This window comes from Oryx dammah, unplaced genomic scaffold (assembly GCF_014754425.2).
Source record: "Oryx dammah isolate SB20612 unplaced genomic scaffold, SCBI_Odam_1.1 HiC_scaffold_20, whole genome shotgun sequence".
In the NCBI taxonomy this organism is placed as follows: Eukaryota; Metazoa; Chordata; class Mammalia; order Artiodactyla; family Bovidae; genus Oryx; species Oryx dammah.
The window spans coordinates 9522687-9542013 of record NW_024070204.1 but is presented as its reverse complement, the minus strand read 5'-3'; the positions used below and the strand labels follow the sequence as shown (position 1 = coordinate 9542013).

The following is a 19327-nucleotide window of genomic DNA, read 5'->3' as shown; positions in this document are numbered from 1 at the left end:
TTTACCACTAGCGCCACCTGGGCAGCCCTTAAAAGATGGTGAAAGTGAAAAGTGAAAGTGAAGTCGTTCAATAGTGTCCCACTCTTTGCGACCCCATGGGCTGTAGCCTACCAGGCTCCTCGGTCCATGGAATTTACCAGGCAAGAGGACCAGAGTGGGTTGCCATTTCCTTCTCCAGGGGATCCTCCCAACCCAGGGATCGAAACCAGGGCTCCCACATTGCAGGCAGATGCTTTTTTCTTTTTTTTTTTTTTTTACTGTCTAAGCCACAAGACTCTTATCCTTACATATACGGTACCTTTAAGTAGTCAAATCAATTTAATTAAATTTCATTAGAAGCGCCGGAGCTGAAACAAACTAATAAAAGTAACCGGTGTGTCAGGTGGTATTTATTTTTGCATTAAATTGCAAATATTCCCTTTTAATCCTTGAAGATTTAGTCTAAATATTTAATTCTAATAGCTTTGGAATTGTTGATGGAATTAGTTTTAATGACTCTTTTAACAAACAGTTTACCTTAACAATAGATGGAAGCTTGTTTTATTATAGTGAAGAGGAACTATGAGTTTATCCTCAGGGAAAATCTGGCTTGGTCTCCAGTTGCATAGACTCTGAATAGTCTGTTTCCATTTTTTTTTTTTCTCTATAATACCTTTTATTGAAATAAGGGGAATGTTTGTATAGCTACCACTAATTTGGAATCTTTTCTTTCTCTGCTTCATGTGATTACATCAACAGGTTTATTCCACTTAAAAAATGACTGGAAAACTGGCACAATTTTGAGCAATCAAATTGTTCTTAAGTGAGCAATGTCTCAGCTGGTTACCTTATTCAGTGCATGGCAACAATTCAAATTTTAACTTTCATTTAAAAAATAGGTTCCTGATGAAGTGATTGAAGTACAAGCTGTAAATATCCTAGGCTGAATGAGTGGATGAACTTGGGTTGCTTAAAAGCTCCATGGATTTACACCACCCTTTCTTTATATCTCAAGTCACTCATAGCAAATTAGAATTGACAAGTTTTATGCACCAAGAGCCTTCAAGGGCAGCTAACACACACCAAAAAAAAACATGTATTTGTTACTTCAAAACTAAAGAGTCTCTCTATGCCTACTGAGAAATCCTTGTTTAGATTCCAACTAAATCTTACCAGATTAAAGAAATTCCAAAAGTGTTTTCAAAGAGAGGAAAAACATATACTGGCTGACAGTGTCCTCATATCTATTTTGGGTGCCAGCGAATATCCTCAGTGGAAAGAACAACTATTCTCCATTTTCAAGGTTAATTATTTATCGAAGCTTTTGTCCAAGTCAGAGATGTCATTTATCACTAGAAAAGATTTGTTGCTTCTAAATTCTAAGTAGAAGACAGAACTTCCATATCTCACTTTGAAAACAGAACTGCAAATGGGACACTCCCCATGTAAATCACCATCACAGCTGTAGATATTCACTAACTTTGTCACTTTTCGCCCCATCATTGTCTAATCCCTAAAGGGCGCCTCTTCCAGAGGTCAGGGATCACAGAAAAAGTAACGTGAAATCTCATGCCCTCTTTGTTTTCTATTTGGAGGATAATTGCTTTACAATGTTGTGTCCGTTTCTGCTGTACTACATTGTGAATCAGCTGTTAAGTATACATATATATTACACATAGTAAGTATGCATATACATATATCCAAAATCACTGCAAATGGTGACTGCAGACGTGAAATTAAAAGACGCCTACTCCTTGGAAGACAAATTATGACCAACCTATACAGCGTATTAAAAAGCAGAGACATTACTTTGCCAACAAAGGTCCGTCTAGTCAGAGCTATGGTTTTTCCAGTGGTCATGTATGGATGTGAGAGTTGGACTGTAAAGAAAGCTGAGCACCAAAGAATTGATGCTTTTGAACTGTGGTGTTGGAGAAGACTCTTGGGAGTCCCTTGGACTGCAAGGAGATCCAACCAGTCCATCCTAAAGGAAATCAGTCCTGGATATTTTTTGGATGGACTGATGTTGAAGCTGAAACTCCAATACTTTGGCCACCTGTTGCAAGGAACTGACTCGTTGGAAAAGACCCTGGTGCTGGGAAAGATTGAAGGTGGGAGGAGAAGGGGATGACAGAGGATGGGATGGTTGGATAGCATCACCAACTCGATGGACATGAGTTTGAGCAAGCTCCGGGAGTTGGTGATGGACAGGGAAGCCTGGCGTGCTGCAGTCCGTGGGGTCACAAAGAGTTGCAAACGACTGAGCAACTGAACCGAGTGACTGATCCGTCTGTCCCCTCCCTCTTAAGCCCCCCTGCCACCCCTTCCTCCATGCCCTAGTCGCTGCGGAGCGCGAGCTGAGCCCCCTGCGCTCTGCAGCAGCCCCCACTGGCTCGTTACACTTGGTAGTGTACCTATCAGTGCTGTTCCCTCTGTCTGTCCGACCCTCTCCTTCCCACACGGGGTCCACAGGTCCATTTTCTATATCTGCGTCTCTATTCCTGCCCTGCAAATAGGTTCCTCTGTACCATTTTTCTAGATTCCGTATACATTCGTTAATATACAATCTTGGTTTTCTGTCTTTCTGACTTAATTCACTCTGTATGACACAGTCTGCGTTCACCCACATCACTACCTTGTGCTTAGTCGCTCAGTCATGTCCGACTCTTTGCGACCCGCCTTGGACTTTAACCTGCCAGGCTCGTCTCTGTCCAAGGGGATTCTCCAGACCAGAATACTGGAGTAGGTTGCCATGCCCTCCTACAAGGGATCTACCAACCCAGGGATCGAACTCAGGCCTCCTGCGTTGCAGGAGGATTCGTTACCCTCTGAGCCACCAGGGATGCCCTCTATGACAGTCTAGGTTCACCCACGTCACTACAAATGACCCAGTCCCTTTCTTTTTATTGGCATATAGTTGATTGAAAATGTTGTGTTAGTTTCTGCTGTACAGCAAAGAATCAGGTATACATATACGTATACCCCCTGCCCCCACCCATGCCCTGTTCGTCTCACCTCCTGAAGTGTATTGATGAAGATTTGGTACTTAACCCCTTTTCTCTAGACTCTCTCATCACCAGATTCTCCAAACAATCCTTGAGATATTGCCCTTCCTCTCCATTTTTGCTGTAAGCTCTTTGTTACACAGATTGAACAAGTCCTCTCCCTAATCCCCTTTCCCTGCTGGTCCAGCTGGCACTGTGCTTCTCTATCCCTTCTCTGTTCCAGCGCTGGGGGCGGGGCTCACCACCCTGCTCAGCTGGCAGACATAGGATGCTGTCTAGCGATCTGGTCCAGGGAAGGAAGAAGTGTGGGAACACTCTTGCTTGACGCATTTCATTCCATCACATCCACACACTCTGCACACCTCCTGTGGGCATGCACAGTGCCCAGCTTCTACTCCAGAGCAGTGACTCTGGTCATCAGTGTTCCCTGCCCAGAAACATTTCTGCAAGTTGAGTCCTTCATTCCAGTGGGCACGTGGCACACCTCGCAGCAGGCATGGGCTCCTGTGTCCAACGTAAAGGAAGTTGGAGTGTATCGAATGAGAAATGGGATGCTCTCTCGCTTCTCCTCCTTTTCCCCAACTCTGCTCAGGTTTGTGTTTGGGGAAAACTGAGCGTCTTTGCTGTTTGACAGGAGCTTGTGGTTTCTGAGCTGCAGGATGCAATAAGCAGCGAAGACTGGGCGAGGGGCAGTGTGTGCAAAGAGGTATGTGCTCTGAGAGCTGTGCGTGGAATCAGCACCAATTCAGGGCCCAGGTGTGGCAGATATAATGATGCTCCAGAATTAGCTACGCAATTGGTTAAAGAGGAGACGGTTTTATATCCTCACGTTGAAACACAGAGGACAGAGAGACATTAACATCAAAAGTGGAGTGGGCAAGCCATAGGCTACTTTTTTCTTTCTTTTTTTTTTCTCTTTTTTTCTAGGTACCATTTTACCTAGACTAGCAGTGCCTTCAGCCCAGCAGTATGTCAGAAAGGACAGATATACCAATAGCAGCAGATGAAGTTGCTCTCAGCTAAAATATATTTAAAAAAAAACCCATAAGGCTCTGATAACCTTCATTTGTTATAGAACTGTAAGAGTGTAAGAACTGTAGAGTTAGCAATAAAGACTATGACATCGATTATCATCGCATTTGTAATAACTAATGCGGTCATCTTAATTCATTGTCTTCAACTAGCAGAATCTATTAGGTACCTCCGGGCTGCAGGTGCCATGCTAGAGACCAGGAAATAGCAAGGAAATAAACATGGCCCAGCCCTGCCTCACAGCTGGGCAGACGGACAGGCTTGCAGCAGACAGAAATGCAAGGTCATACCATTTTGTTCATAACAGGCAAGGGAAGGGCTTCCCTGGTGGCTTGATGGTGAAGAATCCACCTGCCAATGCAGAAGACATGAGTTCAATCCCTGGGTTGGGAAGATCCCCTGGAGAAGGAAATGGCAACCCACTCCAGTGTTTTTGTCTGGGAATATCTCATGGACAGAAAAGCCTGGCGTGCTCCGTAGTCCATGAGGTCACAAAGAGTAGGACACGACTGAGCAACTGACCAACATCAACAGCAACAAGGCAAGTAAGAGCATACCAGCACTGCTAAAATCGCCCCTGAACCTCAGAGGCATAATTCATTTAGTAATCGTGATTTATGGAACATGTATTGCCCCACCTCCTGTTTACCTGGCTCCAGACGGAGTGGGATGAGTAGGATCTGACAGGTAGAAAAAGCGCAGGTGTTGTGTGAGGTCTCAGAGCTGCCTGATCAAAGGTGTAGGCTGTGAAAATGAGTCACAGGGTGATTGTTGGATAATCAGGTATGAGTAGGATGTCGCGGGGCGGGGGGGCACCTCTCTGACCCGAATTGGACTTATTTTTGTTCCTATGGAAATCAACCTTGGGAATGCCATATCCGACACTGCCGAATGGAGTCAGAGCCCTAAGGGCCTCCTAGGATTTTGCCCTTTAAAATGTATTCTATATCCCTATTAATCACTGCCAGGTCTGCATACAAACTCCAAGCCAGTGGTTCCCAGCCACGCTATTCATTTTGAAAATACCAATGCCCAGACCCTACTCAGAACAATTTAAACAGGATCTCAGAGGCTGAGGCCTAGGCAGAACTATATTTAAAACTTAAATATTTAAATAAATAAAATATTTATATAAAAATAAATATATATTTTTAAATATATTTAAAAACTATATTTAAAACTTTATATATATTTTATATATAAAAATATAGTCTAAACTATATTTAAAGTTGATTGAATCATTCTGCCCTTAATTCTGGAAAGAAACCCAAGACAGAGCTGACCAGTCATCGTGAGCCCAGTGGATCCTGGGAGAGGTGGGCTGACTTGGACAGTTGTCTAATTATACCTCTATCAACAGAGAGACCCACGGTGAAAGCAGTTCTGAGCCTTGACAAACAGCTCCGTTCATTCTTTCCAGACAAACCTAACATGCATGTGCTGATCTAAATTGAATACCCTGCACACTTTCCAGAAAAAAAGACTACGGGGTGAGTGTGTATTGCACTAAGCTCATGTAGACAGGTCACTTAGATCTTTCATCCCAACTCTGATGGTGGAAGTTTCTCCAGTAGAACAGTCTTGGTGGAGATGTTTGTGGGATGGTAAAAGCATGTAAGATGGAGATGGTTATAAGTTCAGAGACCTCAAAATACAGAAGGAGAAGATCAGTAGGAAATAATACAGTGACCACCATTTAGACAAACCATGAGGATCTAATGGTCGTGAGGCTGTGAAAAAAGTTCCCTTGATTCCCACACTTTCTGGGCCATTGACAGTAATGATGTGGATGAGAGTAGCTTTGGGGAATAAAACAAATTTCATAAAGAAACACACCAGGAACTTTCACACAGAAGCTGAAAGTGGTGGAAGGACAGTGAAAGGGTAAGATAAAGAAAATCAGATTATTTCTGATGGCAATTTAAAGTTCAATGACTTTGAACCCGTCTTCTCTTTTGGATTTCTATCTCTATATACTTGGAACAATTTAACAACCTCCAGTTTTAAGTTTAATACGTTAAAAATAAAAACCAATTTGAGGTGCGGCTCTCATATCACATTTTTGACAGCTTGGCTGGGTCTTGAGCAGAAGGGCACGACTTGGCGGTCATCCTGCTGGAGGTGAAAGACAGACGTGAAAAGAGTTTGTTATCATCAATATTAAGGATTACCGGCCCGGCCCTAGTTACTATGGTGGTTCTTGGTTCTGTTTCCTTCCCTGAACTTTCTTATCTAAGCCAAAGGGATGGTATGAAGGGGAACTGTGGCAAAGTACCCAGTAGAATTTGGGGCACAGCCTCTGGTCTACAGAGAGTTAAAACATTAAAAAGAAAACATAGTCATCAAAGAGGCAAATAATGATTCAAAGCCTGTGTGCCCAAGTTGTGTGAGTTTCTGTAAACCCTTTTCAAGTCTTTCTGAATGACAGTGGGACGTCAATGAATCATAAACTGATTGCAGGCTGGCTAAACAGCAAGGATGTCCAGGGCTAGTTGGATAAAAGAAAATATTAGCTCAGAATAACTTTCTCAAAGAAAATGTCTTCATGTTCCTTATTCTTTAGAAAGAAAAAAAAATATATATATATATCTTTCGGTTGAATGACTAAAAATTTCATGCAGTAAAAGATGTGCAGGGCCGTGAGATCTACCCTCCAGGAAATTATTCAGCATCACTAAGACGAGTGTTGATTCATCTGTGCCCTGGTCTCTAGCATCCGAGGTTACACTTTTCCATGGTGTGTGGAAGGATGTGCCTTCAGAATTAAAGCTGAGATCCCCTCTGCGCGTGGGTGACTAGCAATATTGGAGGTCTTTGTTTTTGTCATCACACGTTTCACTCTGCATCAATGGATGAGGGGGAGTTGGAGATGGAGCGGTAACCAGGTCACCTTCCTAGCATCGCAGGGGCCTGCAAGCTGTGGCTCAGGACACTGCTGTAACCCAGAGCCTTCACTGCATTTGCACTTTGTATTTTTCCCCAGGTTCCCGCCTCCCACCTTCATTCAAGGTTTCTGTGCTCAGATGTGCGCTGGCCTTACACAAAGGTATCTGGCCAGTGGGGCGGGGGGCATTCTAGGTGCCTCTAACACCCTCCCTATCATCGTCAAGTGTCCACCGATCTCACTGCCCACAGACAAGTCACCTGCACGGCTCATCTGTCACGTTTCTACATTCTCAGAAGTGGGTCTCATGAAAGACTTGAAAGCTTTTTTTGGTGCTTTTTTACCCTTTCCTCCTTCATAAGCAGTTTTATTATGACAGCCCCCTTCCTGACACTTCCAGAGATTTAAATACTTAGCTGGTCTCAATGGAAGCTGTGCTATGCAAACTAAGTCACTTCAGTCATGTCCGACTCTCTGTGACCCATGGACTGCAGTCCACCAGGCGCCTCTGTCCATGGGATTCTCCAGGCAAGAATACTGGAGTGGGTTGCCATGCCCTCCTCCAGAGGATCGTCCCAACCTGAGGATCGAACCCATGTCTCTTACACCTGCTGCACTGGCAGGAAGGTTCTTTATCACTAGCGCCCCCTGGGAAGCATCATCAATTCTGAACTGTTGCGCAAAATATCTGTACTTACCTGTGTAAGAGGGAGATGCCGAGTAATAGAGTGATACTGCCCAAGTCAAACCAGGCTAGAATTGGGCCACGTTTATCCCTGATGTCTCCATAGGTCTTAGAACAGATCAGATATTAGCCAGTATTCTTATTATGAAGTACTGTGCCCACCTTTCATGGTATATGGAGTATCATTAGTTACTCATGACCGAAGAAGCCAAGGTTTTGATTAAAGCAATTTCCTGAGCCACTTGGAGAAGGCAATGGCGCCCACTCCAGTACTCTTGCCTGGAAAATCCCATGGACGGAGGAGCCTGGTAGGCTACAGTCCATGGGGTCGCACAGAGTCGGACACAACTGAGCGACTTAGCAGCAACAGAGCCGCTACCTAGAACACTCCGCACACACACACACAGTACATCGTCTTTGAAATTGCAGGTGAGACAAACGTAAAATAATCTGCCTCTATTGGGACCTATTTAAGGACACTTGCTGTCAACAAAGCATTCCCTTCAAAAGAAAGGAATATCTTTTTAAAACAAATTTGTAAGTTGTTCCCATATATGAGCAATGGGTCCATTCCCTTCTGAAATACTTTACATGCTTCTGAAAGACGCCCCTTCCCTTCCTCCCCACCCCACCCCCCCACCCTCGAGAATTTAAGAGAAATGCCCCGAATTCCTGTGGAGACAGTACATTTTCTTCTCCTACCCGGACAGCTGCCTCTTCCCACCGCTCCCACCCTCCCTGTGATGGTTTTAGCTGTTTGCCTCTAGACCCTCCTTACCTTGGTCACCACCAACTGCCCAAAACTACTGGGTCAGCCATCACTTCTGGACTCGTCTCACTCAGAAGCTCTAAACAGCCAGCCGTTTGCCCTGGGATTCCCCCTTCCTCCTTCCCACCTCCCGTCCTTTCGCCCTTGAACCCATGGTCTGCTGTCAATCAGTTCAGTTGAGTCGCTCAGTCGTGTCCGACTCTTTGCGACCCCATGAACCGCAGCCCGCCAGGCCTCCGTGTCCATCACCATCTCCCGGAGTTCACTCAGACTCATGTTCATCGAGTCAGTGATGCCATCCAGCCGTCTCATCCTCTGTCGTCCCCTTCTCCTCCTGCCCCCAGTCCCTCCCAGCATCAGGGTCTTTTCCAATGAGTCAACTCTTCGCATGAGGTGGCCAAAGTACTGGAGTTTCCGCTTTAGCATCAGTCCTTCCAAAGAAATCCCAGGGCTGATCTCCTTCAGAATGGACTGGTTGGATCTCCTTGCAGTCCAAGGGACTCTCAAGAGTCTTCTCCAACACCACAGTTCAAAAGCATCAATTCTTTGGCGCTCAGCCTTCTTCACAGTCCAACTCTCACATCCATACATGACCACTGGAAGAACCATAGCCTTGACTAGATGGACCTTATTTGGCAAAGTAATGTTTCTGCTTTAGGACCCCCTATATCCAATACCCATGCATACGTGCCTGCTAAAGTCACTTCAGTTGTGTCTGACTCTTTGTGACCCTGTGGACTGTAGCCCGCCAGGCTCCTCTGTCCATGGGATTCTCCAGGCAAGAATACTGGAGTGGGTTGCCATGCCCTCTTCTGGGGGATCTTCTGAACCCAGGAATCAAACTCATGTTTCTTATGTCTCTTTATGGATTGCTCTTTCCAGAAAGTTCTCCTCTGCCTTCCATCAAGGAAACCCCCAGCACCTGTGAAGTGCCCCGACCCTCTGCAGATCCTCAATCCTCTTATGTCTCCTTATGTTTCTTTACCACTAGCACTGTACCTGGGAAGCCCCCATCCAATACCCACCCCTTGTTTTTTCAGTCTTCTTGCTCTGAGACCTATTGCCTCCAATGACACCCCCAGCCCCCTGCAGCCCTCTCACATGGTGACCTTTCAGGTCCCAGCCCCTCTTCTTGGAGGTGGACCAGGTATCTCCCTCTTGTTCATTGCTCTTTCCAGAAAGTTCTCCTCTGCCTTCCATCAAGGAAACCCGCAGCACTTGTGAAGTGCCCCGACCCTCTGCAGATCCTCACTCCACTGACTAGTGTGCATTCGCCATCTCCTTACCCAATCTCCACTTTCCTCTCCACCCAGCTTGGATTCCAAGAGCTTCCGTGACCTGCCCTTTGCATCTCTTTGTCCCTGTATCCTTCCAGGTCAGTCTCCTGACCACCCCCATCCAATTCCATCTCCTCACACCTGCTCTGGGGCGGCCGAATGTGGCTGGAGAGAAAACACGCCACCCTGGGTGTAGGAGTCATCCCATACCCGTGAATTCACTGCCACCAGCCTCAAGTTCCATCTCGGCTTCCAGCCACTGGACCACCTGGCGATGGTCAACCTGCTCCCTGCTTACCTTGAGAACCATCTCACATGTCTCTTCTTCCTCTCTTCCTTCATCTTCCCTACCTTCCCATCTCCTCTTCCATCCTCTAAACTCCAACTGTTCCTGACTCTCAGCAGATGACCTCGCTTCTCATCCCCACTTGGCCCCTTCAGGAAATGTCAGAAAACAAGACCCCCCCCCCCTTTTTCTTAAGAACTGTTTCCCTTCTCTCCTGCATCCCAGGTTTTTCCTCCTCTGTGTCGAGACATTCCCATCAACATGTGAAACACTGCAGTCTCCTCCAGGGGGTATATCAAAGCATCTCTGAGCTGCCCTAGCTCTTCAAGCCCCATTTCTCTGCTCCCTGTAATAGTCAGCCTTTGCCAAAGGCTGTCTGTACTCACCATTTCTCTTTCATCAATTCTCACTATCTTTTGAGCCCGCCTGAGTTAAGAGATTTACCAGCTAGACCAAAGAAAGTTCTTTTGTTTCGGTCATACTGACTTCCATCTTCCCAAGCGCAGTGGTCCGTTTTTGGTCCTCATTTCCTGATCTCCTGACATCACAGCCTTCTAGTTCCACTCCCAGCTCATCCTGGCCCTTCCCAGCACCCTGTGAATTGTTTTCCATGCTCTCTGTGCCAACTCAATATTGCAGTATCCCAGCCCTGTGCCCTCTGCTTTGCTCTCTTTGCACTCACGTGCAAGGCTTCCATCTTCTCTCTTAACTTTATATGATATCTGTATACAGAACTCCAAAATTTTGCCTCAGGTCTGACCTCACTCCTGGAATTCCAGTTTTCCACTCCTGCTTTATTCCCTTTTCTGTCGTGTCCCGCAGGCATCTCGAACTCAGCACATCCCAGATGGCACTGTTGATCTCATCTCCTAAAGCCACTCCCTTTCCACTGGCCCCTGTCTCAGTGACTCACATCTCCAGCCCCCGTTGTTCACACCAGCAGCATCAAGATCAGGTTTATCTCTTCCACACCCACCTGCAATGCAGAAGACTCAGATTCGATCTCTGGGTTGGGAAGATCCCCTGGAGAAGAAAATGGCAACCCACTCCAGTATTCTTGCCTGAAGAATCCCATGGTTAGAGAAGCCTGGTGGGCTACAGTCCATGGGGTTGCAAAGAGTCGGACACAACTGAGCGACTAACACACACACACACACACACACACACACACACACACACGCACACTTCCACACCCAGTAGCCCAGGCATCAGCAGATCCTCCCACCATTGATGCCAGACCAGCCCCTAGCTCGCCACTAGCCCCCAGTCAGGCCAGGTTCATCTCTCCTTGACTCTAGTGGAAAAGCTCCTTATCTTATCTCCCTGTTGCTGCTTGACTCTCCCCAGACTGCCCTGACACCCACAAAGCGTCCTATTTCCTGATTGCCTCCTGCTCACTCCCCTTCCATCACAGAGACTTTCTCTTCCCCTCACAGCAGCCCAGACCTTTCCCACCCCAGGACCTTCATCTCTGCTTCTCTCTTGGCTTGGAAACCCCAGCCTGTGTCTTCAATGTCTGGCTTCTTGCCATTGGCCAGGTCCCTGCTGCCTTGTTGACTTGACCAGCCGGAATACTTGGCCAACCCCAAGTTTTTCCTCTTTTTCAGATGAGTTTATTTGTATCAATCTTTTAGTTTCCACACATAGGTGATACTGTGTGATACTGGTCTTTCTCTGTCTGACTTCACTTAATATGAGATTCTCTAGGTCCATCTAGGTTGCGAAAATCACACTACTTCATCCCTTTTTATGGCTGAGCAGTAGTCCATTGCATCATTGCATATAATTACCACATCTTCTTTATCCATTCACCTGTCGATGGACATTGAGATTGCGTCCGTGTCTTGGCTGTTGTAAACAGTGCTGCTGTGAACTTGAGGCGCAGGTATCTTTTCAAATTACAGTTTTTATGTTTTCAGTATGTCACACTGTAGTATTACCATGAATTTTCACTTGTTTACTGTTTGACTTTGGGTGGCCCATTAACTCTCTAAAGCTTAGAGATAAAATGGAGATAATAATAGTATCCAACCCATGAGACTGTTGAGAAAATCTTGTCCTGGAGTAAAGAGCTTTTAAAATAGCATGCTTCTAATTTTGGCTTTATCCTACCTGTCAAATAGAGTAATAATGAGAATTACGTAAAGAAAGACACAAATATTGAAATGAGTATAAATTCTATTCTTGGTTAACTTTCATCTGACTATGTTTGCAATGATTCCTTATAGAGAATTGAGTCCCTGAGAAAAGTCAGAAAAAAAAAAAGCCAAAAGAGTTGAAAATGGTTGTGTCTGTGAAGCAGGAGTTAAGAGTTGGGCAGGTATCTGTTTTTCCTGGTTAATGCCAGTACTGTTTAACATCTTGCTTTGATAAAACTGAACTTGAATTTTAAAAGAAAAAAAATGAAAGAAAAAAGAAATACTGTAACATATTAACAGGAGTTCTCAGGGGAAGAGGAGAGAGTGGAACTGTTGGTTATTTTTATTTTCTTCTTTGTGCTTTCTAAATACAAAATGATCCATGATGTACTTATTTAGTTTTCATAATGAAAAATGATATATATGCTTTTCCTATAGTAACCAAATGTTTGAAGGTGAATGGAGAATTAATTGATAGGAGAAGGAAATGGCAACCCACTCCAGTTTTCTTGCCTGGAAAATTCTATGGATAGAGGAGCCTGGCAGTCCATGGGGTCGAAAGAGTCAGAAACGACTGAGTGACTAAGCACATTTTTAATATGTTCTAATAATTCCTGGGGCAATGCAGAGAACACGGCAACCTAGGTGTGACTGCTGAGCCCCAGTCATGCTGAAGGCCTTGAGCTGCTGGGAATGTGGGCATTTGTGGCAGAAAAGAGGCTCAAAACACTGTAAGGGAGATAAACCAGAAGGGACAATGGTCCTTGGCAGTCTGGTCACTAACGGACTGGTCCCAAGAACAGAAAAGTAAAGACTTTGGAAAACTTTAAAGCTGAAAAGAGGGCCAGACAGAGCTGGAGCGAGGTAGGTGAAACATGGTTTCAGGGTCATTCTGAGCATCTCTATAGGCACGCGTGCTAAATCGCTTCAGTTGTGTCCAACTCTTTGCAACCCTATGGACCGTAGCCCGCCAAGCTCCCCGGTCCATGGGGTTCTCCAGGAAGAATGCTGGAGTGGGTTGCCATGCCCTCCTCCAGGGGATCTTCCCAAATCAGGGATCAAACCCGTGTCTCTTATGTCTCCTGCATTGGCAGGTGGGTTCTTACCACTCACACCACCTGGGAAGCGCCTCTGAGCATCCTATTTTCATTTAAATACAATCTTCAGGCCAAAGCAGAGTTGCAAAGGGATCACTTATTCCACACCTGGAAAGGAAAGCCAGGCACTCAGGGTTGGCCCTCCCAGCATCAGGCTGTCTGGAGGGAGCAGGAGGTGGGTCTCAGTGAACACTCCTCTCTGTTAACCTGGGTGATGGAGAAGCAGAGATCTGAGATCTGCCCTGACAGACTGGAGAAATGTTTCACAAATTCGAATGCTCTGAACGCCCAGTGTCAGGAGGTGAGGAATCGCCGTGCCTTCCCCACGTGATGGGCGTGTGCTGCGTTGTCTGTTGCAGGATGGATGGTCACAGTATCACTTCGTAGCCTCATCTTCAACCATCGAGAGGGATCGGCAAAGACCCTACTCCTCGTCCCGCACGCCCTCCATCTCCCCCGTGCGCGTGTCCCCCAACAACCGCTCAGGTAAGAGGGTCCCAGGGTCAGCTATCTGCTTCCCTTGGATCCAAGCCCCTTAGCTGACCCCACAGACCGGAGGGCCATCCCGACTGGGACATTTGCTGGAAATGTCCAATGCACCTGTTTTCTTTCTATAGCAGGGGTGACACTGTGTTCTATATCCACAGACTCAGCACAGACATCTTTCTGATAGAGCTCTACAAATCTCTAAGAGGTGTCATAGGCGTAAAATACACATCCTGGACCTGCATTCAGGGAGAAATAAGAATAAATAGAACCACCAAGTGTTTGCAAGTTAGGCTTTTCCATAGACATTTTTCCAACTTCAGATAGTTTAATTTGCATTTTATTGATTGTATTTGGGATACAAAGTAGGAGAACGAGGGTGTGCTCTTCCCTCCTTGAGAATGACAAGCTATCGTTGCAGCTTTCATTACTGTTCTATACCTTATTTGCTTTTTATTATTACCTGTAAACCAGAAGATAAGTTATTTGCATACTCACATTATAACCAACTGTGACTTTTAAAACATTCAATTTAATTTTTTCTAATTTTGTTTCATTCTTTTACAAAAATTTTTATTGAAATATAATTGGTATGCAACACTATAAGTTACAGGTGTACAATATAGTGATTCACAATTTTTAAACATTATGCTCCATTTATATTATTGTACAATATTAGCTATATTCCCTGCATTGTGCAATATATCCTTCTAGCTCATTTTATACAAAATAATTTATACCTTCTAACCCCCTACTTCTATATTGCCCCTGCCTTTGTCTCATTTTTATTGCTTAACTTGGGAACTAGCTTTTCTTATCTACTTGTAAAGACACCTTATTTTTAAACCCTTTTTCAGTCACTTTATGTAATGCCAAAGATTATAGAACTCAGTGAAGGAAAAATACGAACATATTGCTTAGTATATAAGTGGCATAGATTTTAGTTGGTTTATTCTAGCATGCAATGAATAATTATACTCACACATGCAGGTATATAAGCCTTTATTTAAGAAAAGTTTTCCCTTGCCCTTCACTGCCCTCCTCCTGCCAAAGAACTATATTTTCTGGAACCACATCTCAAAGGACACAGTACAGAGTGCCCTCAGCAGGGTGTCCTCTCTGCCCTTGAGCACATTTGTCATGAAACTCTACATCATGTTTTACTATCAGAGCAGTGGGGGAAATCAGAAATGAATGGGGACTATTTGATTGAAATAAATTACCTTCTCCCAGCCCCTTGAAAGCTTTTATTTTTAGTGCTGTGTTATTGCTTGTAACATTTAGCTTCACACTGAACAAGAATTAGGAAACCTCGTGTAATTCGAGAAAGTGCCACTTGCCTCAGAAGCATGGAGGTGGCCTTTTACACATCATATTTTCATAATTCTTAAAAAGATGAGATCAAACCAGTCAATCCTAATTCAGGAAATCAACCCTGAATATTCACTGGAAGGACTGATGCTGAAGCTGAAGCTCCAGTCCTTTGGCCACCTGATGCAAAGAGCTAACTCATCAGAAAAGACCCTGATGCTGGGAAAGATTGAGGGCAGGAGGAGAAGGGGATGACAGGATGAGATGGTGGGATGGCATCACTGACTCGATGGACATGAGTTTGAGCAAACTCAGGGAGATAGTGATGGACAGGGAGGCCTAGCATGCTGCAGTCCGTGGGGTCACAAAGAGTCAGACACGACTGAGCAACTGAACAACAACAAAAAGATAAAGAGCAGTGAGTCTGGGAAGCTCAAGGATGGTGTCTTTCTAAGAGCTCTAATTATGAAGAACCAGTCCATGTTAGGAAGATAGAATCATATAATAAACTGGAAGGTGCCCAGAAAGAAAAGCACTGCCTTTCAGGATGCCAGCATCCCAGAGATGCAGCTAGAGTCCCGCCTGGTAGTCCCCTGGCACAGCATATCGAAGGCACCCAATAAACACTTGTGGGCGTGATTTGATTTTTCCAGGAGCATCATCCTGGATGTGAGGTCTCAGGAGATAATTACACAGTTGACATAGATTCACAAAGCCCACCATCTGTGCGACATTAGATTCTCATTTTAAAGCTTTGTTCAAGAGGCTCCAAAATATTGTCCCTTCATGATTGTTGGCAGTGACTCGTAAAAGGCCAATCTTTATGCAGTAGACCTGGGAACAGAGGAGCAAGGGCAGGAAAGGACTCTCCCAGAAGAGGAAGATGGAGAGAGAAGAGAGGAGAGAGGGCAGAGGTGGAAGGGGTAAGGAAGACACAGTAGCCTGGGTGCTGAGGATGTGCAGAAACTGGACCCAGAGCCCGGTTGAGATATGTGGAATAGTTGCAAGTTTCTTCCCTGGCTTCCCACTGGATTTACACCCAGAGATTCTGGTCCAAGTCACTGGGGGAGAGGAGCCAGGTGTAGCTTCCATGTATTTTTGAGTATTTCAGGCAATTAATTCTGACGGGTAGCCAGGATTAGAAACCTCTAAGGGTTTCAAGAGCTGAGCAGTGAGCCTCAATTTTATTTGGTAGGTCGGAGAGGTGGGTAGAAGGCCTTTCAGGAAAGGATGGGTAAAGGCCCCTTTTGTTAAATAACTTCCCATCGCCAGGCTGAGACATCCACTGAGTCTCTCCCTCTTATTTATTCTGGCTTTATTTCCTGACCTGACGAAGAGCTCCTCAAGTTTAGGAAGTGGGCCATGACTCATGTTTCTGTCCCTGATGTCTGGCACGGGGCTTTGTCCATAGAAGATACTGAGTTCAATGAAAGCAATCAAGTGACTCAGGGAACAAGCAGGCCCAGTGGGCTGGACCTGGGGTACCCTGCAAAGGATGTAGAACCAGCACAGGAGGCTAAACTGAGACTTGACTGGGGAGGGTCTTGGACACCAATGAGAGAAAGAGATTTATCCTAAAAGTCAGAGCTCCCCAGAGATTCCCTAGCCTTAATAATCACCAAGTGTACTTACTAAATATGGATTCCTAGGCCCATATACTGAAAATTCAAATTCAAAATTTCAGGGATCTGGTTTTAGGGTCCCCAGGTTCTCAGGTGAGTCTCAAGGTTAAACAAGTTTATGAAGCGCTGCCCTCAGGTATGGAAGATGGGGCTGACTCCATGCCTACACTCTAGTGAGATGCAGTTGACTAAGCTTGGGATGCGAGTGGCCTCACTGAGGAGCATGGAGACCAATCTGAGGTCACCTTGTAAGATGCACACACAATGGCTGCCTTAGCACCAGCATACTCACTTAACTTCCACTTCTCCATGTTGCTTAGTTGCTCCCACTCCATCTAGTCTTTTTAAAAAACAAAACTTCTTTTTGTTTGTTTCCTTTAGTCCAAGTAAATCTTTTCCTCTGTTCTGGGACCAGTTTGTTAAACCCAGGGAGGTCTAATTACAACCTATCATGTTAGAAATGAAGACCCAAAGGGTTGACAGAGCTCAGTTTCCAGGTCTGACAGGCAGATAATATCAAGGGTGCAAAGTGTGTGTGCAAGATTGTTGAGGGCATTTGAAATGGAGCAAGGACACTCATCAGAAGACAGGCGCCCTCCTCATACCATGCCCCTAGCCACCTCTGCAGGTTGATGGAGAGGATCTTGGAGGTGGGACTACACTGGCCCCACAAATAACCTCTGCCTTCCTTTACAGCCATTTCTGCATGACTCAGAATTTAAGCAAATCTCATCTGATTTAATCAGAGATTCTTCAATACCAGTCATCACTCTTCTGAAACACATCTAATTTTTTAAAAGGAAGGAAGAAGGAAGGAAAGGAGAGAAAGGGAAAGAAAAGAAAGAAAAAGAAATCAAGACAGATCTCATCCTTAAAACTGTCCCATACGCCTTGAGCAGGTCACAGCCCCACGAGGGTGTCTCTCTTGGGAAGATGCTCCCAGGATATAGTATTTAGTTCCCTGCCTCCAAGTTGCATGCCCCCTTAACTAGAAAGCACTGCGTGATATAGAATAAGGTGAGGGGGAAAGAGAAGAGTCAAAAGAACAAAAATAAAAATCAATCGACAGGTCCGTGTACACATACTGACCTGTGCTGAGCCTGGTGCCCTTACGACTTCACGTGTTTGTGTGAGAAGCTGTGCGTGCTGTGGGATGACACGCAGAAAGTGACCCTTTCGATTTCTTTATGTAGCAAGTGCCCCAGCTTCACCTCGGGAAATGATCAGCCTCAAAGAAAGGAAAACAGACTATGAGTCCACCGGCAGCAACGCCACTTACCACGGAACTAAAGGAGAACACACTTCCAGGAAAGACACCATGACAGGTGAGCCCAACTGTGCGAGTTTGCTCCGAGGAGCTGGTGATGGGACTCGGGGCAGGGCAGAGGGTGGGGACATCAGACTTCAGCTCAGCAGCTCGGCAGGACGTGAGAGCTCGACAGCCAAGATTGCCAGGGACTGGCGGTGAGATGAACCTGGGGGTATAAACACGGAGCATCTTGTTGCTGGAGGAGCTGGGAGAATCCTCGGTCTTTCTTCCCTATCCCTTTCCTTCTCACTTTCCCAAATCACGCTGTTGTTTGTTGTCTAGTCACTAAGTCGTGTCTGACTCTTTTGTGACCCCCATGGTCTGTATAACCCACCAGGCTCCTCTGTCCATGGGATTTCCCAGGCAGGAATACTGGAGGGGGTTGCCATTTCCTTCTCCATTGTCCAGCTCATGATATCCTCTCAAATTAGAGAAGGAGGTCACCATAGATTTCTTCCCAGTTGGCATAACCCGAGATGGTGGTCAAGCTTTGCCCATTAGGAGTGGGGAAGAGGCGGGGGGTAGGGCAAGGAGGGGAGGGGAGATGGGAGGGGAAGGAATGGGAGAGAAGCAACAGAAGAGGAACTCAGGGAAACCCCAGAACTGCTGTTGAGACATTTTCCCCTCTTGACATGAAACCAACCTCGTAACATGGCGAACTCCCAAGAAGGCTCGTGAGATCCGCTGACCTGTTTCCCTTCTGATCTGTCATGCCCTTCATCCTTCACTCCCCCAGTCACACCCATTGGCTCATCATCTGGGACTCTGCAGAGGCCAAAATCGGTACCATCCACCCAGCCCACCCGGGCCAGCCTGCCTAGTGCCCAGCCTTGACCTCAGCCTCCCTCCCTTCTGTACAGAGTCCTTGGCCTGGGCTCCATGTCCACGCTCATTGTCTCCGCCAGCCTCCCCACACACCTACCTCCCACCACGGGTTTGCCCCTCCTCTGGGAGCAGGACTTGCCATATTGATGTGTGTGCATGTGTGTGTGTGTGTGTCTGTGTGTGTGTGTGTGTGTGTGTGTGTGGCAGGGGTAGGGGGTGGGGATATGCCTCGAAAGCAGAGCTGCCAGAACCATCGGGATCTCTTCTAACCCAGGATCCCACACCGTTTGCCAAGCGGATGTGGAGATGGGCCCCTCTTCAACATAGACCATAATGAGTTCAACAGAACAGGCCAGATTAGGGCGTTCATAAAACTGGGGTAACCAGGGTGCAGTCCTAAACAGACAGTAAGCAAGCCCCCTTATCCGAAGACTCCTAAGAGTTTGAGCTGCGATTCCTTGATATTATTTAGGTGTAGAGCTGCAGGGAAGCAGAACAGACAAATTGGATGATTTATTAACTTGTCTTCTGGATCCAGGGCGTCTAAGATGAATTTTTCTAATGGGAACTGTGTTTGCCCCGAGGCAGTGTTTTTCCATAGCAACTCTACCCGGCTGCCAAA

At 45.8% G+C, this 19327-nt stretch overlaps 1 protein-coding gene across 2 annotated transcripts in view; it reads left to right on the top strand.

Annotated features, from left to right (window-relative positions):
• CTNND2 (catenin delta 2) overlaps positions 1–19327 on the top strand; it is a 1103557-nt gene that overhangs the window by 1071597 nt on the left and 12633 nt on the right. For both annotated transcript variants that reach the window (XM_040262515.1, XM_040262516.1), the window contains 2 exons: positions 13512–13638; positions 17765–17896. In XM_040262515.1, the coding sequence (XP_040118449.1) occupies positions 13512–13638; positions 17765–17896 (259 nt within the window). The remainder of the gene's footprint in view (positions 1–13511; positions 13639–17764; positions 17897–19327) is intronic.